The 16,618-nt window shown below is 34.3% G+C and overlaps 2 protein-coding genes across 4 annotated transcripts; one reads left to right on the top strand and one right to left on the bottom strand.

Annotated features, from left to right (window-relative positions):
* The first annotated feature begins 3,627 nt into the window (after positions 1-3,627).
* LOC133675010 (F-box protein PP2-A14) lies at positions 3,628-6,188 on the top strand. The gene is made up of 3 exons (XM_062096273.1): positions 3,628-4,255; positions 4,370-4,488; positions 5,502-6,188. The coding sequence occupies exons 1-3, from the start codon at positions 3,932-3,934 to the stop codon at positions 5,923-5,925; spliced, it is 867 nt and encodes a 288-aa protein (XP_061952257.1). The 5' UTR covers positions 3,628-3,931; the 3' UTR covers positions 5,926-6,188.
* A 2,500-nt stretch (positions 6,189-8,688) lies between these two features.
* On the bottom strand, positions 8,689-16,108 carry LOC133675308 (probable transcriptional regulator SLK2). 3 transcript variants are annotated; one of them, XM_062096650.1, is made up of 11 exons: positions 15,966-16,106; positions 15,247-15,306; positions 14,129-15,151; positions 13,789-13,920; positions 13,479-13,527; positions 12,065-12,279; positions 11,913-11,981; positions 11,444-11,544; positions 10,700-10,793; positions 10,539-10,608; positions 8,689-9,907 (listed from the first exon to the last, which is right to left on the bottom strand). In XM_062096650.1, the coding sequence occupies exons 3-11, from the start codon at positions 15,059-15,061 to the stop codon at positions 9,000-9,002; spliced, it is 2,571 nt and encodes an 856-aa protein (XP_061952634.1). In that variant the 5' UTR covers positions 15,062-15,151; positions 15,247-15,306; positions 15,966-16,106; the 3' UTR covers positions 8,689-8,999. The 3 variants fall into 3 exon arrangements, with proteins under 3 accessions (XP_061952634.1, XP_061952633.1, XP_061952635.1); XM_062096649.1 differs by lacking the exon at positions 15,247-15,306 and having other exon boundaries at positions 15,966-16,108; XM_062096651.1 differs by lacking the exon at positions 15,247-15,306 and having other exon boundaries at positions 14,129-15,114; positions 15,966-16,087.
* Between the last annotated feature and the right edge of the window lie 510 nt (positions 16,109-16,618).

Below are 16,618 nucleotides of genomic sequence, written 5' to 3'. Positions count from 1 at the left end.
GAGGGCCCATTGCTAGGGCCCACCAGTCAAATTACTCCTCGTGATATGTGCTTTAGGTTGGTTAAATAGTTAGTCAAAACAGCCTTAATTACTTGTAGTTATGTGCTAGATGGTCCTCTTGGTGGTGCTGCACTGTTTGTCGTCATGCGGGTTTTTAATTTTTTTAAAAAATAAATTGATATTTTTTATTATTTTTTAATCATCTTGATAATATATATTATTTTAATATATTTTAAAAATTAACTATAGGTAGCTAGGAGACCGGCTTGCCATGCATGTGAAAATGATCTGAGAGGTAGCGGTAAATGGTGACTGGTGAAGGATGGAGATAGTAATTATATTTTATGAGTATTATAAAGATGTGTTTGGTTTTGTGGTAATTTTTATAATAATTGAAAAACTTTAAATTTTTCTGTGGTGAGCGTCAGAGCGTGGGTCAAATTATTTGGAAATGAATCTATATAAGTTAAGTGTAAAGTTATTTTGTTATTTTTTTTATATATTACAATTAGGTAATAATTTTGCACTAGATTTTGTGTATAAAGATTTAGAGATTATTTCTTGTGCTGTGATAGCTTGTATTTTTAATAAAAATTATTTGATTAACTAAATATTTTCTACTTTTTACACTGAGTTCAACACAAAATTATTTCACATAATAATTCTGTAGAAGTTAAAATAACATGTTTTTATTTACAGAAAGTTGCTTTTCATTTATTTTACATCCAAGAATTTCTTTAATAACAGTTTTGACTAAACATAATATTTTTAATCAGTTTTTTTAATAATCACAACCAAAAATATTTTTCTTCATTTTTTAAAAAAAAAAACTGCAACCATAAAAGTTACCACAATATCAAATACACATGTTATCCATCTCTTAGATATAATAGTTATTCATATTAGATTAAAAGATTAGTCCATCTCTTAAATCTGATATTTACTCGTGTTAGATTAGAAAATTACTTCTTACTGTTAGAAAATAATATAAATCATATTTTAAAACTTCACCTAACAGTTTAAGCTATTGGGTTGAGATGGTTCTTTGACATGGTATCAGAGTCTTAATAACCAAGTGGTCATGAGTTTGAATCTCATCATCCTTATTAATTTGATAAAAATCAAGTGCAAGGTAATGTGAACATGTACAAGTTTCAAACCCAAAGGGCTTTCACTTGAGGGAGTATGTTAGAGAATAATATAAATCATATCTTGGGACCTCACCTAATAGTTTAAGTTATTGGGTTAAGATAATTCTTTGAAACTTACTACAAAATTAAATTAAAAATCCAGGATAAATAAGAAAAAGAGAAAGTTTTGTAATACATGATTCATAATTAGGCTTCTTGATAAATAAAGAATAAATAAGTTTTTTCCCTTAAAATGCTAGCGTGAATTAAAGCCACTTAATTAATTAGTTGATTGGAAATTGTTAAAATTGAACAACATTATAAAGCACTAAATAGATTATTTTTTTTATATCTTAGAGGTGAAAAATCGAGATAAAAAACTGAAAAATATTCAAATAATTAAGGAGTGTTGTCGACATAGTTTCTTTCATGTACGAAGAAGAATATGGTTGAGAATAATTGATTGATTTCAAACCAAATGGAAGACAACCAATCCTCTCTCCTTTAATTAAGACACATTATTCCCACTTGGCCATTTCGTGCCATGCAGTGTCTTTACCGAGGGCTAAATATATTCCAAGATTTAATTAAAGTGCTGTTAATTTTAAAGTTTATAGAATTAATTAATATACATGTAAGCTAATTTGAATGTTTATATTAATAAAAAAATTAATTTTTTTTTAAAATAAATTATTGTTTTGAGTTTGAAAAAAAGAAGACATAAGAGGTATGATTGGCATGCCTCTTTGTAATTTTTATTTAAAAATATAAAAAAATTATTATAAAAATAGATTTATTTTATATTTATATCAATACTTTTTCAATCAAAGGCATTTTTTGTTTTTATTATTTTTATCTCTTGTCCCACGCTGCCATGATTTTGACCATAAATATAGCATCCAAGAAATCGTGAACCTCATGGCTATATAATTAAAAGAAATGTCACCTTTGAATCAAATAATTATTAATTTGGTGGATGTTGAATAAACTCTACTCTAGGCTGGAAATGCTGGGCCACGTTGAAATTTAGGGGAAATCATGGTAAAGCCACACCAAGTGAAGATGATGTGTAAATTAATAAAATTTTGTATTTACTTGATATTAAATTATTCCTCTCTCTCTCTCTCTATATATATATATATATATATATATATATATTAAAAAAAAAAAAAAAAAACCAATGTCGCCTTCGAGACCAACACCCCAATGTCCAACATGTAATGGTAGTTTAATTTTAGACCAATTAATGTCGTGCAAGCACGCATTCTTTGTCAGGACATGTGGGAGTTAATTATTGTTTAAACATATATCCTGCTATCAAATCAAGTAAATATTATACTAATTAATTAATTAGCAAATAAACTGTCTTCAAAGAGTAGCCACGGGGTGGTCTAAATGATAATTAATATAGGGTGGTTGATAAATCATTAATTTGGATCAATCCAATTGCATTCAAAAGTTTGTAATTTTCACCACTCTATCCCTTCGTAAAGACAACGCATGGCATGAAATGGGAGTATTGTTGCGAGATTCGATTCGAAAACAGATGTGAAAAACAATTGGGGTTATTAGGTTACTGGATTAACTCTTTAATTAATTGGGGTTAATTGTTTTTGTTAAAATAATAATGTATTTTTAATTTGATGTTAACTCGACTAAAGTTAGGTTAGATTTAACCAATTAATCAAGTCATTAGAAATATCTTTGGGTTAAATAAATTGAATGGAGCCAATAATTTAATTAATTTAACTAAAAATTTGACCAATTTAGTTTTAATTAAATCTTGAATTCTTCAAGGCAACCTGTTGAGTAAAGATGGGATCGATAACCATGAACGAGAGAACATTCCCAGCATTTAAGAAAAATCAAATATTTATCCCTTTCATATGATATTTTTTTTAAAAAAAAAACAAGCCTCTTTTATATTAAATGTTAAAAAAAATATGCAAGTTTTTTAAATGTTATTTTTTAAAACAATTATAAATAAAAAGATCTATGCATGTATTTAATTAAATATATTAAGACTCATTTTATATTAATAAATATAAAAAACAAAATGTTAATTTAATGATTCGTTGATTAGGAACCTATTTCAAATTAAATTTTATATTAAATCAAGTTAATTTTGTTAAACTTATTACGTGACATAATTAAAAATTTTTAAGATTTTAAAAGAATTAAAATAAGGTTCAACCTTCGAGAATTCAACTAGGTTTTACAACTTATTCCTCAAAGTTAATTGCTCAAATATTTGAATATACACACAAATATACATTAATAAATTCAATATTCTTCCGATCATGGATTGGCTAGGTTTCCCACACGCCACAAAACCGTGTGTGGACACCAATATGATATCCTATTCCCCCACCCAATATATATATATATATATATATATATATATATATATATATATATATATATATATATTCCATGCACACTCATGTACACGTCCCTGTTACAGCCTCTGATCCTTTGCTTATTCAACCTTTTTTATTCTTTTTTTTTAACAAAAAAAGAAGAAGAAGATTTTTCAATTTCACTGTTCTTCTTTTCCCCTTTTACTACTAATCTATTCTCTCTCTCTCTCTCTCTCTCTCTCAGTCTCTCTTAAAACCCAAAATCCACTGCCTCCCTCACACATGAAGAAAATGGTGACGCATGATCTTTCTTCAATCTCTCCTCCAGTTTCCCAAAGAACTTATCACCTCCTCCTCTACCTTTAAACACTTCAAATTCCTTGATATTGTAGGACATATATATCTCGTTGTTTCTTTTTCTTGAATTCTTTGTTTTTCTTTATGGGGGCTGGGTCATCTAGTTTGGCCTTGGAAAGCGAGGGAGGTTCGGGTTCTTCTCCATCAAGACCTAGTCTTGATGATGTCCCAGAAAGTTGTGTTTCTTCCATTTTTATGTACCTGGATCCTCCTGAGATATGCAAACTAGCCAAGTTGAACAAGACTTTTCATGGTGCTTCTTTGGCTGATTTTGTGTGGGAAACTAAGCTTCCATCAAACTATAAGTTTCTTGTCGAGAAAGTTTTAGGCCAAAGTCCAGAGAGTTTGAGCAAGAAAGAGATCTATGCAAGATTGTGTCGACCTAATTGCTTTGACAATGGCGCCAAGGTAAAGAATTTTGTAAGAAAAGAAATACTGCAAATTAAAGGAGTTATTAATTAATTATGTACTATATCTCTTTTTTAATGACAATTAAATTTTCTTGTGGATTAATCTCTACAGCAAGTGTGGTTGGATAAAAGTAGTGGCAAGATTTGTGTGGCTGTTTCTTACAAGGCATTAAGGATAACTGGGATTGATGATCGAAGATATTGGAATCATATTTCATCTGAAGAATCCAGGTGATCAGAGATTTATATATTCATTTGATTTATTTATTTTGTTTTTTTTTTTAGTTTCTCTTATCTTTTTGTGGCTGCATATATATTTGGATGGAATTTACATAGTTGAAATGTTTTATTTTTATTTATTTTTTTGGATGGTTAGGGTTTATTAGTATTTCTTGATTATATTATTAAGATGTATTAATTTTAATTTGAGAAAAAACCCCAAATAAAAAGATTTTCCAAGATTTATCATTGGTATTTATGGTGCATGATCAGTAAAACTTGTGGGATTTTTGGGTTTAAATCCCACATAAAAAAACAATATGCTAAATTTTCACACACATATTCCATAATTGGTTGTACACTTTTTATTTACTGAATTTTCATGAATTGTATCTCTTTTTTCCCTTGAAGATGAAATATTATTGCAATGTCTTTTTCATGGCCTCAATAAAATTATTATTTTTGCAAAATATCTAAAAAAAATATCAGCTATTGGCTCAGCAACCTTTCAAATCTAATTTCAAGATAAAAATCTCAGCTATGAAAATAAAATTATTTGTTTATTTGTGAAATAAAAAGGGGACCAGACCTTTCCTTGATGGGTGGGTTTTAAATTCTTCTAGCCAATTAATCCCCGGAAAATAATGCAAACAGTTGACCAATAAGTAACAATGACTTGCAAATACTAATTCAAAAGATGAAAAATTTTTGAAGACTTTATTCCAATCATTCAATTATTGGATTGCTTGTCTTGTGGGCTTTGAGGAATTAAATATTTTTTGTCCTTCTTTTTTCTTGGCAGATGCCTTGTGTGTATGGAACATGTCTTCCACTAAGAGTTTTCAATCTAATAAATATTTAACCATAAACAATTTTACTATCACCTTAATTTGTTCATGATTGATTAGACAAGTATGATGTTGCTGTGGTGATTTCCCTGAGGATTTGGGATATTGTATATGGATCATGAAAGTTGCATAAATGCAAGCGCTAATGTATAACACAATGTTTTTGACGACATGTAGATTCAACACAATTGCATATCTTCAACAAATATGGTGGTTCGAAGTCGGGGGAGAATTAGAGTTTGAGTTTCCGGCAGGAACATATAGCCTATTCTTCAGGCTTCAACTAGGCAAGACCTCGAAAAAACTCGGCCGACGAACCTGCAACGTCGATCGAGTTCATGGTTGGGACATTAAGCCGGTTCGATTCCAGCTTTCGACATCGAATGGCCAGCAAGCGTCATCGGAATGCTACTTGCATCAACAAGGAAATTGGGGGCATTACCATGCTGGTGACTTTGTTGTTGACAGCACAAATACTGCACCATTGAAGCTCAGATTTTCCATGATGCAGATTGATTGTACACATACAAAAGGTGGCGTGTGCTTAGACTCTGTGTTAATATGCCCTGGTGAATTCAGAGAAAAGTTGAAGCAATTTTAGGCAAATTGTATCCTTGTAGATAGAAATGGTGAGATTCACATACGAGATATATATATATATATATATATATATATATATATATATATATATATATATATATATATATATTAGGAGACAGCTCTAGCTAACAAAAGAAGACGGTGGGTTGTTTTTTTTGTAGTCCACGAGTATTGTAATATTATATAGCAAGGCAATGTAAATTGGATTGATCTTCATTTGTTAATTTGTGACAAAATCATGAAGGATGGTTGTATTGCAGAACAGTATGCTGAGCTGTAGATATATTAAGGGGATACCTCACACCTCCTAATCCACTCGTGCTAATCACCAGCTGCTCTCTTTTGCACTTTTGTTGTGAAAAGATTCACAGGCCAATGAATTTGAGGCAACAAAATCATGAACTCACCTTCTGGAGCAAATATATATATATATATATATATATATATATATATATATATATGGTTTCTTTATCCGATAAGTTGTTGTTTTCAAGGGGATTCCACTGAGCTTGGTGGGCAGTCGAGGCCTACTGGGTCATGTCATGTCTTCAAATTTGGGCATGACAGCAATGAGTACGAGTATGGTGACTGACTGCTAAGCAGGAAGACAGTTCTTCTGCCACATTTATGCTATGTTGCCGTTCTTATCCACAGAAGAGTTAGGGCTTAGCCATTTGTCCCCACCACTCCACCTCTGAAAATAATTTGACACATCATTCTGACCCTCTTTTTTTGCTCTCTTTTAGAAGACTCCATCGATCGTGTTTCTTTTTTAAAAAAATATTGAAGGATTTTCAGTCTATGATTTGAGAACGGAAGGTAGAAAGAAGTTTGTCAGTCTGCAACTTGTTTTTTGTTAAGAAAAAAGGGCGATGAGTATTTTATTTTATACTCGTCAAGAGACATAATGTGGCCATCACATCTACACATGTGGAGAAATCGTGCCATTAATTATTAACTATATACTAAAAGATAAAGGGTTTTATTCTACCTTTTCTCACATATTATTATTTATTTTAATAGTTTTTTTATTATTTTTTTAAAAACAAATATTTGTTTTTTTATTAAGTTCTCACACTCTTGTAACATATATTATAAGTTTAGTAGATTAACTTGGTTTGGCGGATTAACCCGATTGACTCGAGTTTTTTTAATTATTTTTTTCAATCTCATCAATTAATTTTAGAATAATTCAAAATTAGACTTCATGATTTGTTTTATTTACTTTTTATTATGTTATTTTAACCCCATGGCTCGAGAATGGTACTTAAAGGATTAACCCCGAATAGACACAGATTATTTTTTTATCTTATTTTTAATTGAGTGTTTTTTAAAAATTTTATTATTCAACACTAAGTCAATTAAAAATTGAGCTTTATAGTCTGTTTTGATCTGCTTTCTATGGGGATATTTTGGTATCGCGATCAAGGTTGCTAGTTTTTGCATTTTAACCCTGGTTAAATCGGGTCTTTTTTTTATTTTTTTCTAAGAAGTTATCTCGGTCTCATGACCCGGTTTATGGGTCCCCCGTCCCTCAATATTGGATTTTTTTTATTGGGTTGTCCTCGTTTCATGACCCGAGTTGCAAGTTTGGAGAGTTAACCCATTGGCTCGGTTTTTTTAATTGGCTTTTTTTTCAATTTTATCATTTAATATTGTGTTTGATTGGGAATTAAATTTTATGATTTATTTTGATTTTCTTTTTATTAGGTTATCTCGATCTCATGACTCGAAAATAGTGCTTAATGAGTTAACCCAAGTTGACTTAGCTCATTTTTTGTGTTATTTTTTAATTAAAAATTTTACAAATTTTATCATTCAATATTAGGTTCGACATGAGTGATTGAGAATTGAACTTTTATAATTTGTTATGATTTGCTCTATGTGGTTATCTCAATCTTATGATCAAAGTCGCAAATTTGGAAGGTTAACCCAGGTTAAATGAGGTCATTTTTTTTCTATGAAGTTATCTCGGTCTGAAGACCCGGGTCATAGGTTTGATGAATTGACTTGGGTTATTTTTTATGTTCTTTTTTTTAATTGATTTGTTTTTCATGAGGTTCTCTTGGTTTTAAGATCTAGATCGTGAATTCAACTGGTTAACTCGAGTCGCTTTAATAAATATATTTAATATAAAAAAATGGAATTGATATGTTCACGATTTGGATCCAATACTTAAGTGTCGGCCCAACTCCTAGAAAACGGATGAAATGTTGCCGACAAAAGAGAGGTAGAGGACTCTTCCATGGAGTTGGAAAGCTCCACGCATATGGAATGGGACAAGATTGATATGGATTTTGGTCACAAATGACAAACACAGCGGCCATTCCCCATAAATGACAATCACTTTCCAAGGCCTTCACATCTCCATAGATCAATCATAGAAGTAATGAACATAGTTCGACGCAAGCTGGGATTAATTTTGCACCAATTAGCAAGACTATGGCAATCCACCTAGACAGGGGAAGTGGCTCAAGTCATAAAGGTTGTGGCCCAGGATTCTTCCTGTTCCAGCACTAGTAAACGAGGAGAGCTTGAAGGGCACCGGAATAGAAGAATCATTATTAGTTTAAGTGCAGGTTGATTTCTCTAGGGTTTTCATGCAAGAAGCCGAAGCTGCCCTAATCCCCCCTCTTCTTTATGTTTCCCTGCCTAAAACACCATCTTTGTAGCCCTATCAATAATTAATGTAACAGCATTGTAAAATGGCATGTGAACATCATCACGAACCAAATTTGGATAAGCTGTTCAGTTCATGAGAAGCTTTAAATACAATATGGAGAACTCATTTAGATATCACATTAGCTGTTCCAGTTTTTCGTTCAATAGAATACACTTGCATTGACTTGATTAAAAAAAAAAACCCTCAAAAGAAAAGGGAGAAGGCCAAAAAAACAAAAATAGAAAAAACCTAATTACCTACTGAAGTACAAGTCCCTGGTATGTTGCAACAAATCCCATCATTAGAAAAGCTGGAGACAGGGTGGGGGGAAGCAGCTATTTGAATATTCTGTACAAATACAGATGGCCAACACTCGCTCATTTGAGAGCAAGCAACTGGTCCAACCCTGTTAGTCACGCCTTCCAACCATAACCCATGTTATCATCAAGGTCACTGTTAAAAAAACCATTTTCAGTGAACTCATGGGCAATATCACTAACCAGGTCGTCCTGCAGATGAAGATTTGGAGGCAAATCTAGCACTTTCTGGTTAAACCCACTGTTGCCACCAGCTGCTGAAGAATCACTGTTTGCAACGGCTTTAAAACTGTTGCTCCGGCTTGGTGCAAGTCCTCCTGCACCTACAGACACAGTGGAAGCAGTTGGAGGTGTTGCCAAAGTGTTGCTTCCAAAACCCAATCCACTCCTTGTCATGCCACCATTCCCACTCTGTCCAGAGAGGGGATGTTGTTGGACTCCTCCCCCACTGTTATTGGACATTTCCTGCAACAGCTGCTGGATCATGTGTGGTTGCAAGGCCTGGTTGCCTTGGGAGGACTGTGGAATGCTCTGTTGGAGTAAGCTATTAGAGCTCAACGAGCGCTGCTGCATCTGCTGGGGCTGTTGGGGAGGTAGATGTGGACTAGAAAAGCCACTCACAGGCAAGTTCTGCATGGATCCAGGTATGAAGTTAGCGGTTCCTTGAAAGTTTGAGGATGGACTCTGATTAGAATTATTGAATGGTGAAGCAGCCTCCTGTTGTGAACTGGAGTTTGAATTCATTGAGTTCTGCCTCCTGAGCAGATTCTGGAAGTTTGTTAATGCCAAAGCAGCCTGTGCTGGACCACTTAAAGCACCTCGACCAACCATTTGATGGTTGCTATTCACATGGGTGTTTATTCCAGGATGTAACGCCATTAGCTTGTTGAGGGTGTTTCGATCAGTTGGCAGACCTTGAACACTAGCTAACTGCTCCATTTCCTGCATTTTCTGTATCTGAAGCTTAGCTGCAGTCGCATGCCGAGGATAACTTTTCAAGCCCTCTGCAGACAATGGTCCACATCAGGTCTCTATGCACATTATGAGCAAAACAATGGTTTTCTCTTGTAGCAAAAATTAGCAGGCAAAGGAAAAACAAAGCAGAATAGTCAAGGTGCACAAAAATGAACCACAACTTTTAGCTGTCTAAAATAAATATATTGATCAAATATAAGAGAAATGAAACAGAACAGGGCCAGTGTCTGATAAAAAATCATTGGAGGTGCAACCTTCATGTTGATAAAATGCAAACATTAGAAGATGTTATATGAAAAAAGAAAAAGAAAAAAGAAAAGAAAAGAAATTCCTAGCAGCAGATAAATATGCCCACATGAAAAAACCTTTGAAACTAATGAAAATTACAACACAAACCATGACAAATAATAACAGAAGAAAGTAGAAGCCAAAACAGACATGCGCTCGCATTTTTTAATTTTTTTTTACTATAACTAGATATTAAACTTGAGAAAGAACTGACATGCATAACTTAATATTTTTTAACTATAACTAGATATTAACTATAACAATATATTATTCCCAAGGAACTTCCTAGAATATGGCAGGTCCAGAAATGAAGCCATAATATATAGGTAAAAACAGATAAATATAGTAACACCAGCCACAAAAGGAAATTACCAATAGGCCCAACTTTTTGCTCCCGGCAGAAATCAATCAGATCCTTCATGCTGTTGACAACCTCAGAGATCTGTAATAAATTGGAGAAAGAAATCATAAAACATAGATCAAAGTTTTCTATCAATACAGAAATTCAGATCCAGAAAGAGTGAAAGTTATACCTGCAGACACCTGACATATCTTTTGGAAAAACCCAAATCGTTCAGCGACTGCAACTCTAAACTCTTCGCAAGCTGGCGACTAGCCGTCAGAACCCTTAAAAAAATCAACAGTGGATTAGTATTAACTAACCGTAGTTATAATCCAATCCTGTGCAAACCAAATATTAACATCATATTTGATATAGCCTTCTGTTGAAATTCAAAATACAGAGTAAATGAAACTACCAAAATAATGTACCCTTAGCAATTAAAGCTCATTCAAGAGTTGGGACAGGGTGTTTTATGAATGCCATGCCCAAGGAGAGCTGCATGATTTTATGCTCCACCAAAACATAAAGATACAAGAGGGCCACAGTCTAGAATGGTAACAGTCACAGCTGCAAGTTCTAGTATACAGATTCAAATCTTGAGACTTCATCCAAAATGCTCAAGGACATAATCAATTCCTCAGTCGACAACTTCCATTTGAGCAGGATCAACATTAGATACATCGAACACTTATTATATCGTAAGAGGCAGAGGGGCTGAGTTAGCAAAACAACTTAGCAAGTAGGAAGTTCTTGTCCATCACAACTCCAGGCACATAACAAATGCTTTTTTTTATTTCTGGACATAAAGCCTCAAGGATGTGATCTGTGAGGACCTAGTCACTTGTGTTTTCAGTCAAAGAGCTTCAGCCAGAAAGATTGCATAAGCAGCACCCAATTTATTAGGAAAGAATTGAGTGAATGCTCATTTACTTACATATTGCTGTTTGTTTGCAAATCCTGTTGAGAAACCCCGTCAGATCCACTTTCAGCGATTGTGCTCTGACATTTCTGTGCAACCTGGAGCAACTGATTCACCTGCAAAAGCATCCAGGTATTTATAAGTTAAAAATATAACTAGAATCTTCAAAATCCGAGGCTCAAATCACACTGATAACTGATGTTGAATCCAGTAATTCTTATCGAAAACTTCATAGCTGTTATAGAAGATCAACCACACTTATCTTTTGAATTGCTTCACAGATTAAGAGTGTTCACGGCCACATAATCCAATTAACAACCAAGCTATGAGACAAGACATCATTGTGCCCTCTATTTTTCTATTTGTTTTCCCATGCTTTTCTCTGGCGGGGTAACAACAATGTATTCATCTCTAGGAAGCATTCCTCCACGAAAACAAAGAACTAGTGGAACTTTTAATGAACATGATGTTTCAAACAGAATACCTGTGGCGCAACCACCCTCCGTGGAAGAAGTTCTTCATGACGACGTACACAAAATTCCCAAGACAGTATCTAAAATGAATAGAAGTACTGGCATGTTATTAGGAAATTTAGAAAATGTCAATACTTGTATAAGAAACAGTTATCGTATTGACCTTTAAGTCCTGGGTGAATATAACACGAAGCTGACCCTCACGAACAACACGAAGTTGCTCATATACACTCTCTTGAACTGCTTTTGCATACTCCAGCATCATTATTCCAGAAGACAATCTAAATTCACGTGGCATGTCCAAAAACAAAAGCTCATCAATGACACCACTTCCAAACTTGATTTCATTAAGTCTAGGGAGTACTTCGAAAGTTGCCTCTGCAAAACATTCCCAATAGCATACGCAGTTATATCTCCAGAATAAATGAATCATAAGGATGCTTGAGTTATAGCAGTAATGCCTAAGTTGGTGTTGAACAGAATCTGGATAGTGGCCAAAGGAGTATTTTTATGGCTAACAAAAAATATGGAATCAATATGTTATCATGTTAACATTCCAATCAAGAACATCTGTTGAATAGAACCAAAACATACATTTTAGCTTCTTTTTTTTCTCTTTGTTTTGTAGCTAACAAGCTGCAGATGGCTCTTTGATGATGTTTATACTTTTTTCATCAACCAAAATCTACATATTTGAATTTAATGACCTAAAAAAAGGTGGCTAGAAGATAGCACAACAAACCGCCATAAAAGCTCTGAAACAAGTCAACTTAAAAGAGACCAGTGAGAATTTAAAACTGTGGGCTTATCCAGAACCAAGGAAAATAAAGATCCAGAAAATGGAACCACCCAGATATGTTCCATTCCTTTTCACGAATGATATATTATGTTCCCTCACAGCAGATTGTATAGATAATATACAAGTGCACAAAGAACATACCAGGAGAAAACACCTGGATAAAAATAAGGGATAAAAGGTGGACAGGTAAAATATTAGACCAGAAACAATTGTTAAGTGTCAAAAGTGTATCAGTCTTGCCATGTTCCAATTCTTCACCCCCAGAGATCCAGATTTGGAACCCAGGCCTGTATCGTATCATTTCATGTCAACACAAGTACTTGATGGCCAATGGGAATATGAATTCTCAATTTGTATGTGAAAAAAAAATTGTAAGTCAAGATGCAAGATTATTCCATTTTTTTGCATTAACACTCCAATAGAAGAGCAATAGTTCCCCAAAAGAAAATTGAGGTTGAGATCATGCTTTTTTGTCTTCTATTTACCTATGCATATTGTATTGACTTTCATAAAATTGTGTTTGATCAACTCAAAGAGTGGACAGAGTTTGACAGCAAGTTTACACAAGATACTCAAATTACAAAAAATTCTTGCACAAAGTAAAAGGATTCCGTAAACTTAAGGTGCTAGATTATTCTCTAACATGCAATTCCTACTAAAATCAAGTCACTGGTTTTCAATGTCATTCTTTATGTGAAAACGTTTCAAGAATTACAGTATGGGAATGATCTTGTTGAGGAACAACAGCCATTACTACAAAGCATCTAAACTCCCTTACCAAAACCTCTTCCAGACTTAGAGCCGCAAATGTCACACTGCCACACCTCCTGAAAAATAAGATAAAAGAAACAAAAGGACTATTATATGCAGGTGATGTCAATATAATGTCCATAAAGAAACAAGTGATTACTGAAGCTGCTATATTTTGCATTTGCTTTCAACCAACATTTGACCATGAAGAAATGGAAAAACTAACACATGCAACATCAGAAAAAATAAAAGGAATCCATGCACTTATATCAATATGAAGCCCAATGACTTATTAGGTAAAAACCAAATAGAAAAACTGTCCAAAAAAAAATCCTAACCATAGATGCCTGGGGGAAAACACCGAGCGCATGATGCCCAACATTGTCATATAATGACAAGCACCACCTTTTCTTTGCACGTGGAGAATAGTACTCTGCCACAAATTTCCGCCAATATGCAATAGTGTTCTCCTGTTAAAATAATAGAAGTACATTACAAACTCATTTATGCTTCAGTAACCACTTAATTAAAATTAATTTATATATCGGGCCATAAATATATGAGCATACATATTTACCTAGGAAAACAAGAAAAAGTACAAAAAAAATGCCGTGCAAATTAGCAACACCAAAAAAAAGATACATGCTACAAAGTTATCAAACAAAAGCAAGAACTTACTGCAAGGCGTTGTCGTTGATGATATAGATATTGCATCAACCGACGAGCACAGATACCCCCATCAAAGGGACGCTTCAGGGAAGATGCTGGTTGCATGGCCTGCTGTTGCATTTGCTGCCTCAACTGCATCTGCTGCTGCTGCTGCTGCTGCTGCTGTAATTGGGCTCTCTGCAATGGTGGCATGGATTGGAGAATTTGCTGTTGTTGCCTCAGTCTCTGTTGCTGAAACATGTTTTGTAGCTGTGGAATTCGGCTTTGCAACTGCATGGAGTCCTGTCTTTGCAGCAGTTGTTGCAACACCTGCTGCGGCAAAATATCTTCCTGCTTGACATCCAATCTTGGCTTCTTTTGCACTTGCGATAGATTATTAGGGTCTTGAAGGAAGGATCCCTGACCTCGCGGTCCCAAGGGGAGTGACATGCCCCCAATTTGTGATGTGGGCAAGGATGTAGCACTTGAAGCCCCATGTTGTTGCTGCTGATTTTGCAGCACCTGCTGGACATTTCGGTCCTGATGATTGCCCTGCTGCACCACAGAGGACCCATCAACAACTGAAGAGCCTGAAATGCTTATATTATTGGATGAAAAAGACATAGGTGATGCTGGCAATCGCATATATGACTCTGTATTAATGCTTGCACTTCTCTGCAAATGAGGACCTCCAGAAAGTGCTGAATTTGCATCTGTCACCAAAGAACTTGCCCCAACACTCGGTCCTGAGTTTGCCACGCTGTTCAGAACCACATTATTCATGTCCCCAGAAACTGGACCCAAAATGGGTCGCCCAGTTCCAGGAATAGAATTTGATGAGTTGCCAAACGAAGAGCTCAAGCGAGAGTTAACTAAACCCTTGGACTGCCCATCCCCTTGGAAGAAAATTCCTGAACTTGAGGAAGATTGGGCTAAACCTCCAGCCACTCGAGAAGGTGCCATACCAGGCACCGACCCTTGGCGGCCAGAATCTAAGTAGCTCTCCAGAGCCAGGCCTGACCAATTTTTCCAAAACTAAATATTCTTAACCTCCTGAGTCATAATAACATAAAAAACCAAAACCCACATCAAAAAAAAAAAAACACAAAAGACTGCACAATATAATCAACAATTCACGCTTCACCAACCAGATTTGAACCCAATATTTTTGTGATCTGTTTCAGCTTTCAACAATTTCTTGTAGAGATCTAAAACAAACAATATAACTCTACATCAACACTAGAAAACGAAAAACAATAAAAACTAAAACTCTCAATCAACACAATTCCAAGAACAAACTTACCTCGCAGGAAAAAAAAAACAAACTTATTTTTAGCTAAATTTAGAAACAATTGCAACACTAACTAAGATCCAAAGAACTCCAAATTGAATTATCTTTTAATCAACCCCCTTTTAATCACAACTCAAAAAAACCTCATTTCCTAAATTATCCCCCAAAAACCCTAATTTTTTTAGCTCTCAGCTTTAGCTACAGCAACTACACTACCCAACTAAAACCCAAAAAGACTAACTTTATCACTTAAAACCCCTATAATCACTAAGTATATGTATTGACAACTATGCGAGCTTAACCACCACTTAATTACTCACATTCAGAATCGAGAACTCAAAAAAATTCTTACTTTAATTAAAACCCAGTTCTTAATTAATTTTAATTATCAATTAAAAATCAAAAGATCAAAAGAGAAAAGAAAAGAAAAAACACAAAAACACTTTGTTTTTTTTAGCTCAAGAGATCGATCACAAAAATCTTAAGACTTAACAAAAATAATTTGAAAAAATTCAAGCAATATTTTCTTTTCCTGCAGAAAAAATAAAGAAATAAAAAGACTAATTAGGTACTGACCTTGAAACGACAAGCTGTATAAAGCGAAACGCAGAACCTTTTTGGCTAATTCATAAATGGAAAATCAGAGAGAGAGCAGAGAAGTGAAGGAACTGACTATATACCTAGCGGGAATTGAAGAGCATGGAGTGACCGGCTGTACTGGTGAACGAGTTGTGTTGACTGGTTTTGCCGGTGAAGAATGGACACGCGTTGGCTTTCGGAGTGGGTAAAGTAGTCGGTTTTTATAAAGCGCAGTGGCGACTCGAGGTTGGGAATGAGGTGGCGTGATTATATCGGGTGATCCTGGAGGTTGAGTATCGTATATGATGAGGATGTGGAGCTTTTTGGTAGGTCTCTTTGAGGCAAATATCTAGTGTGGTTGGATACAGCAATTTAAAATTTTTGTGCTCCGGTTAGTCGTACACGTGTCGAATTTCAACATTTTCTTTTTATTATTATTTTTTAACCGTCATGGGCATGTAAGCAGGACCAAGTCAAGTCTAAGTACTTAATTCATGACAGGGCTTTCACACTTAACTAGAATGCATTTATGAAAATTTAATTTCCTGCAATTATTTGTTGAATTTAATCTCTAAAAATGAATCTACTCGTCATCTAAATTGAGAATTCATAAACTTTATAAACCTGTTCTTGTAAATTTATTAAATTCT

This window comes from Populus nigra, chromosome 16, assembly GCF_951802175.1.
Source record: "Populus nigra chromosome 16, ddPopNigr1.1, whole genome shotgun sequence".
Taxonomy (NCBI): domain Eukaryota; kingdom Viridiplantae; phylum Streptophyta; class Magnoliopsida; order Malpighiales; family Salicaceae; genus Populus; species Populus nigra.
This window is presented reverse-complemented; position numbering and strand designations above follow the sequence as displayed.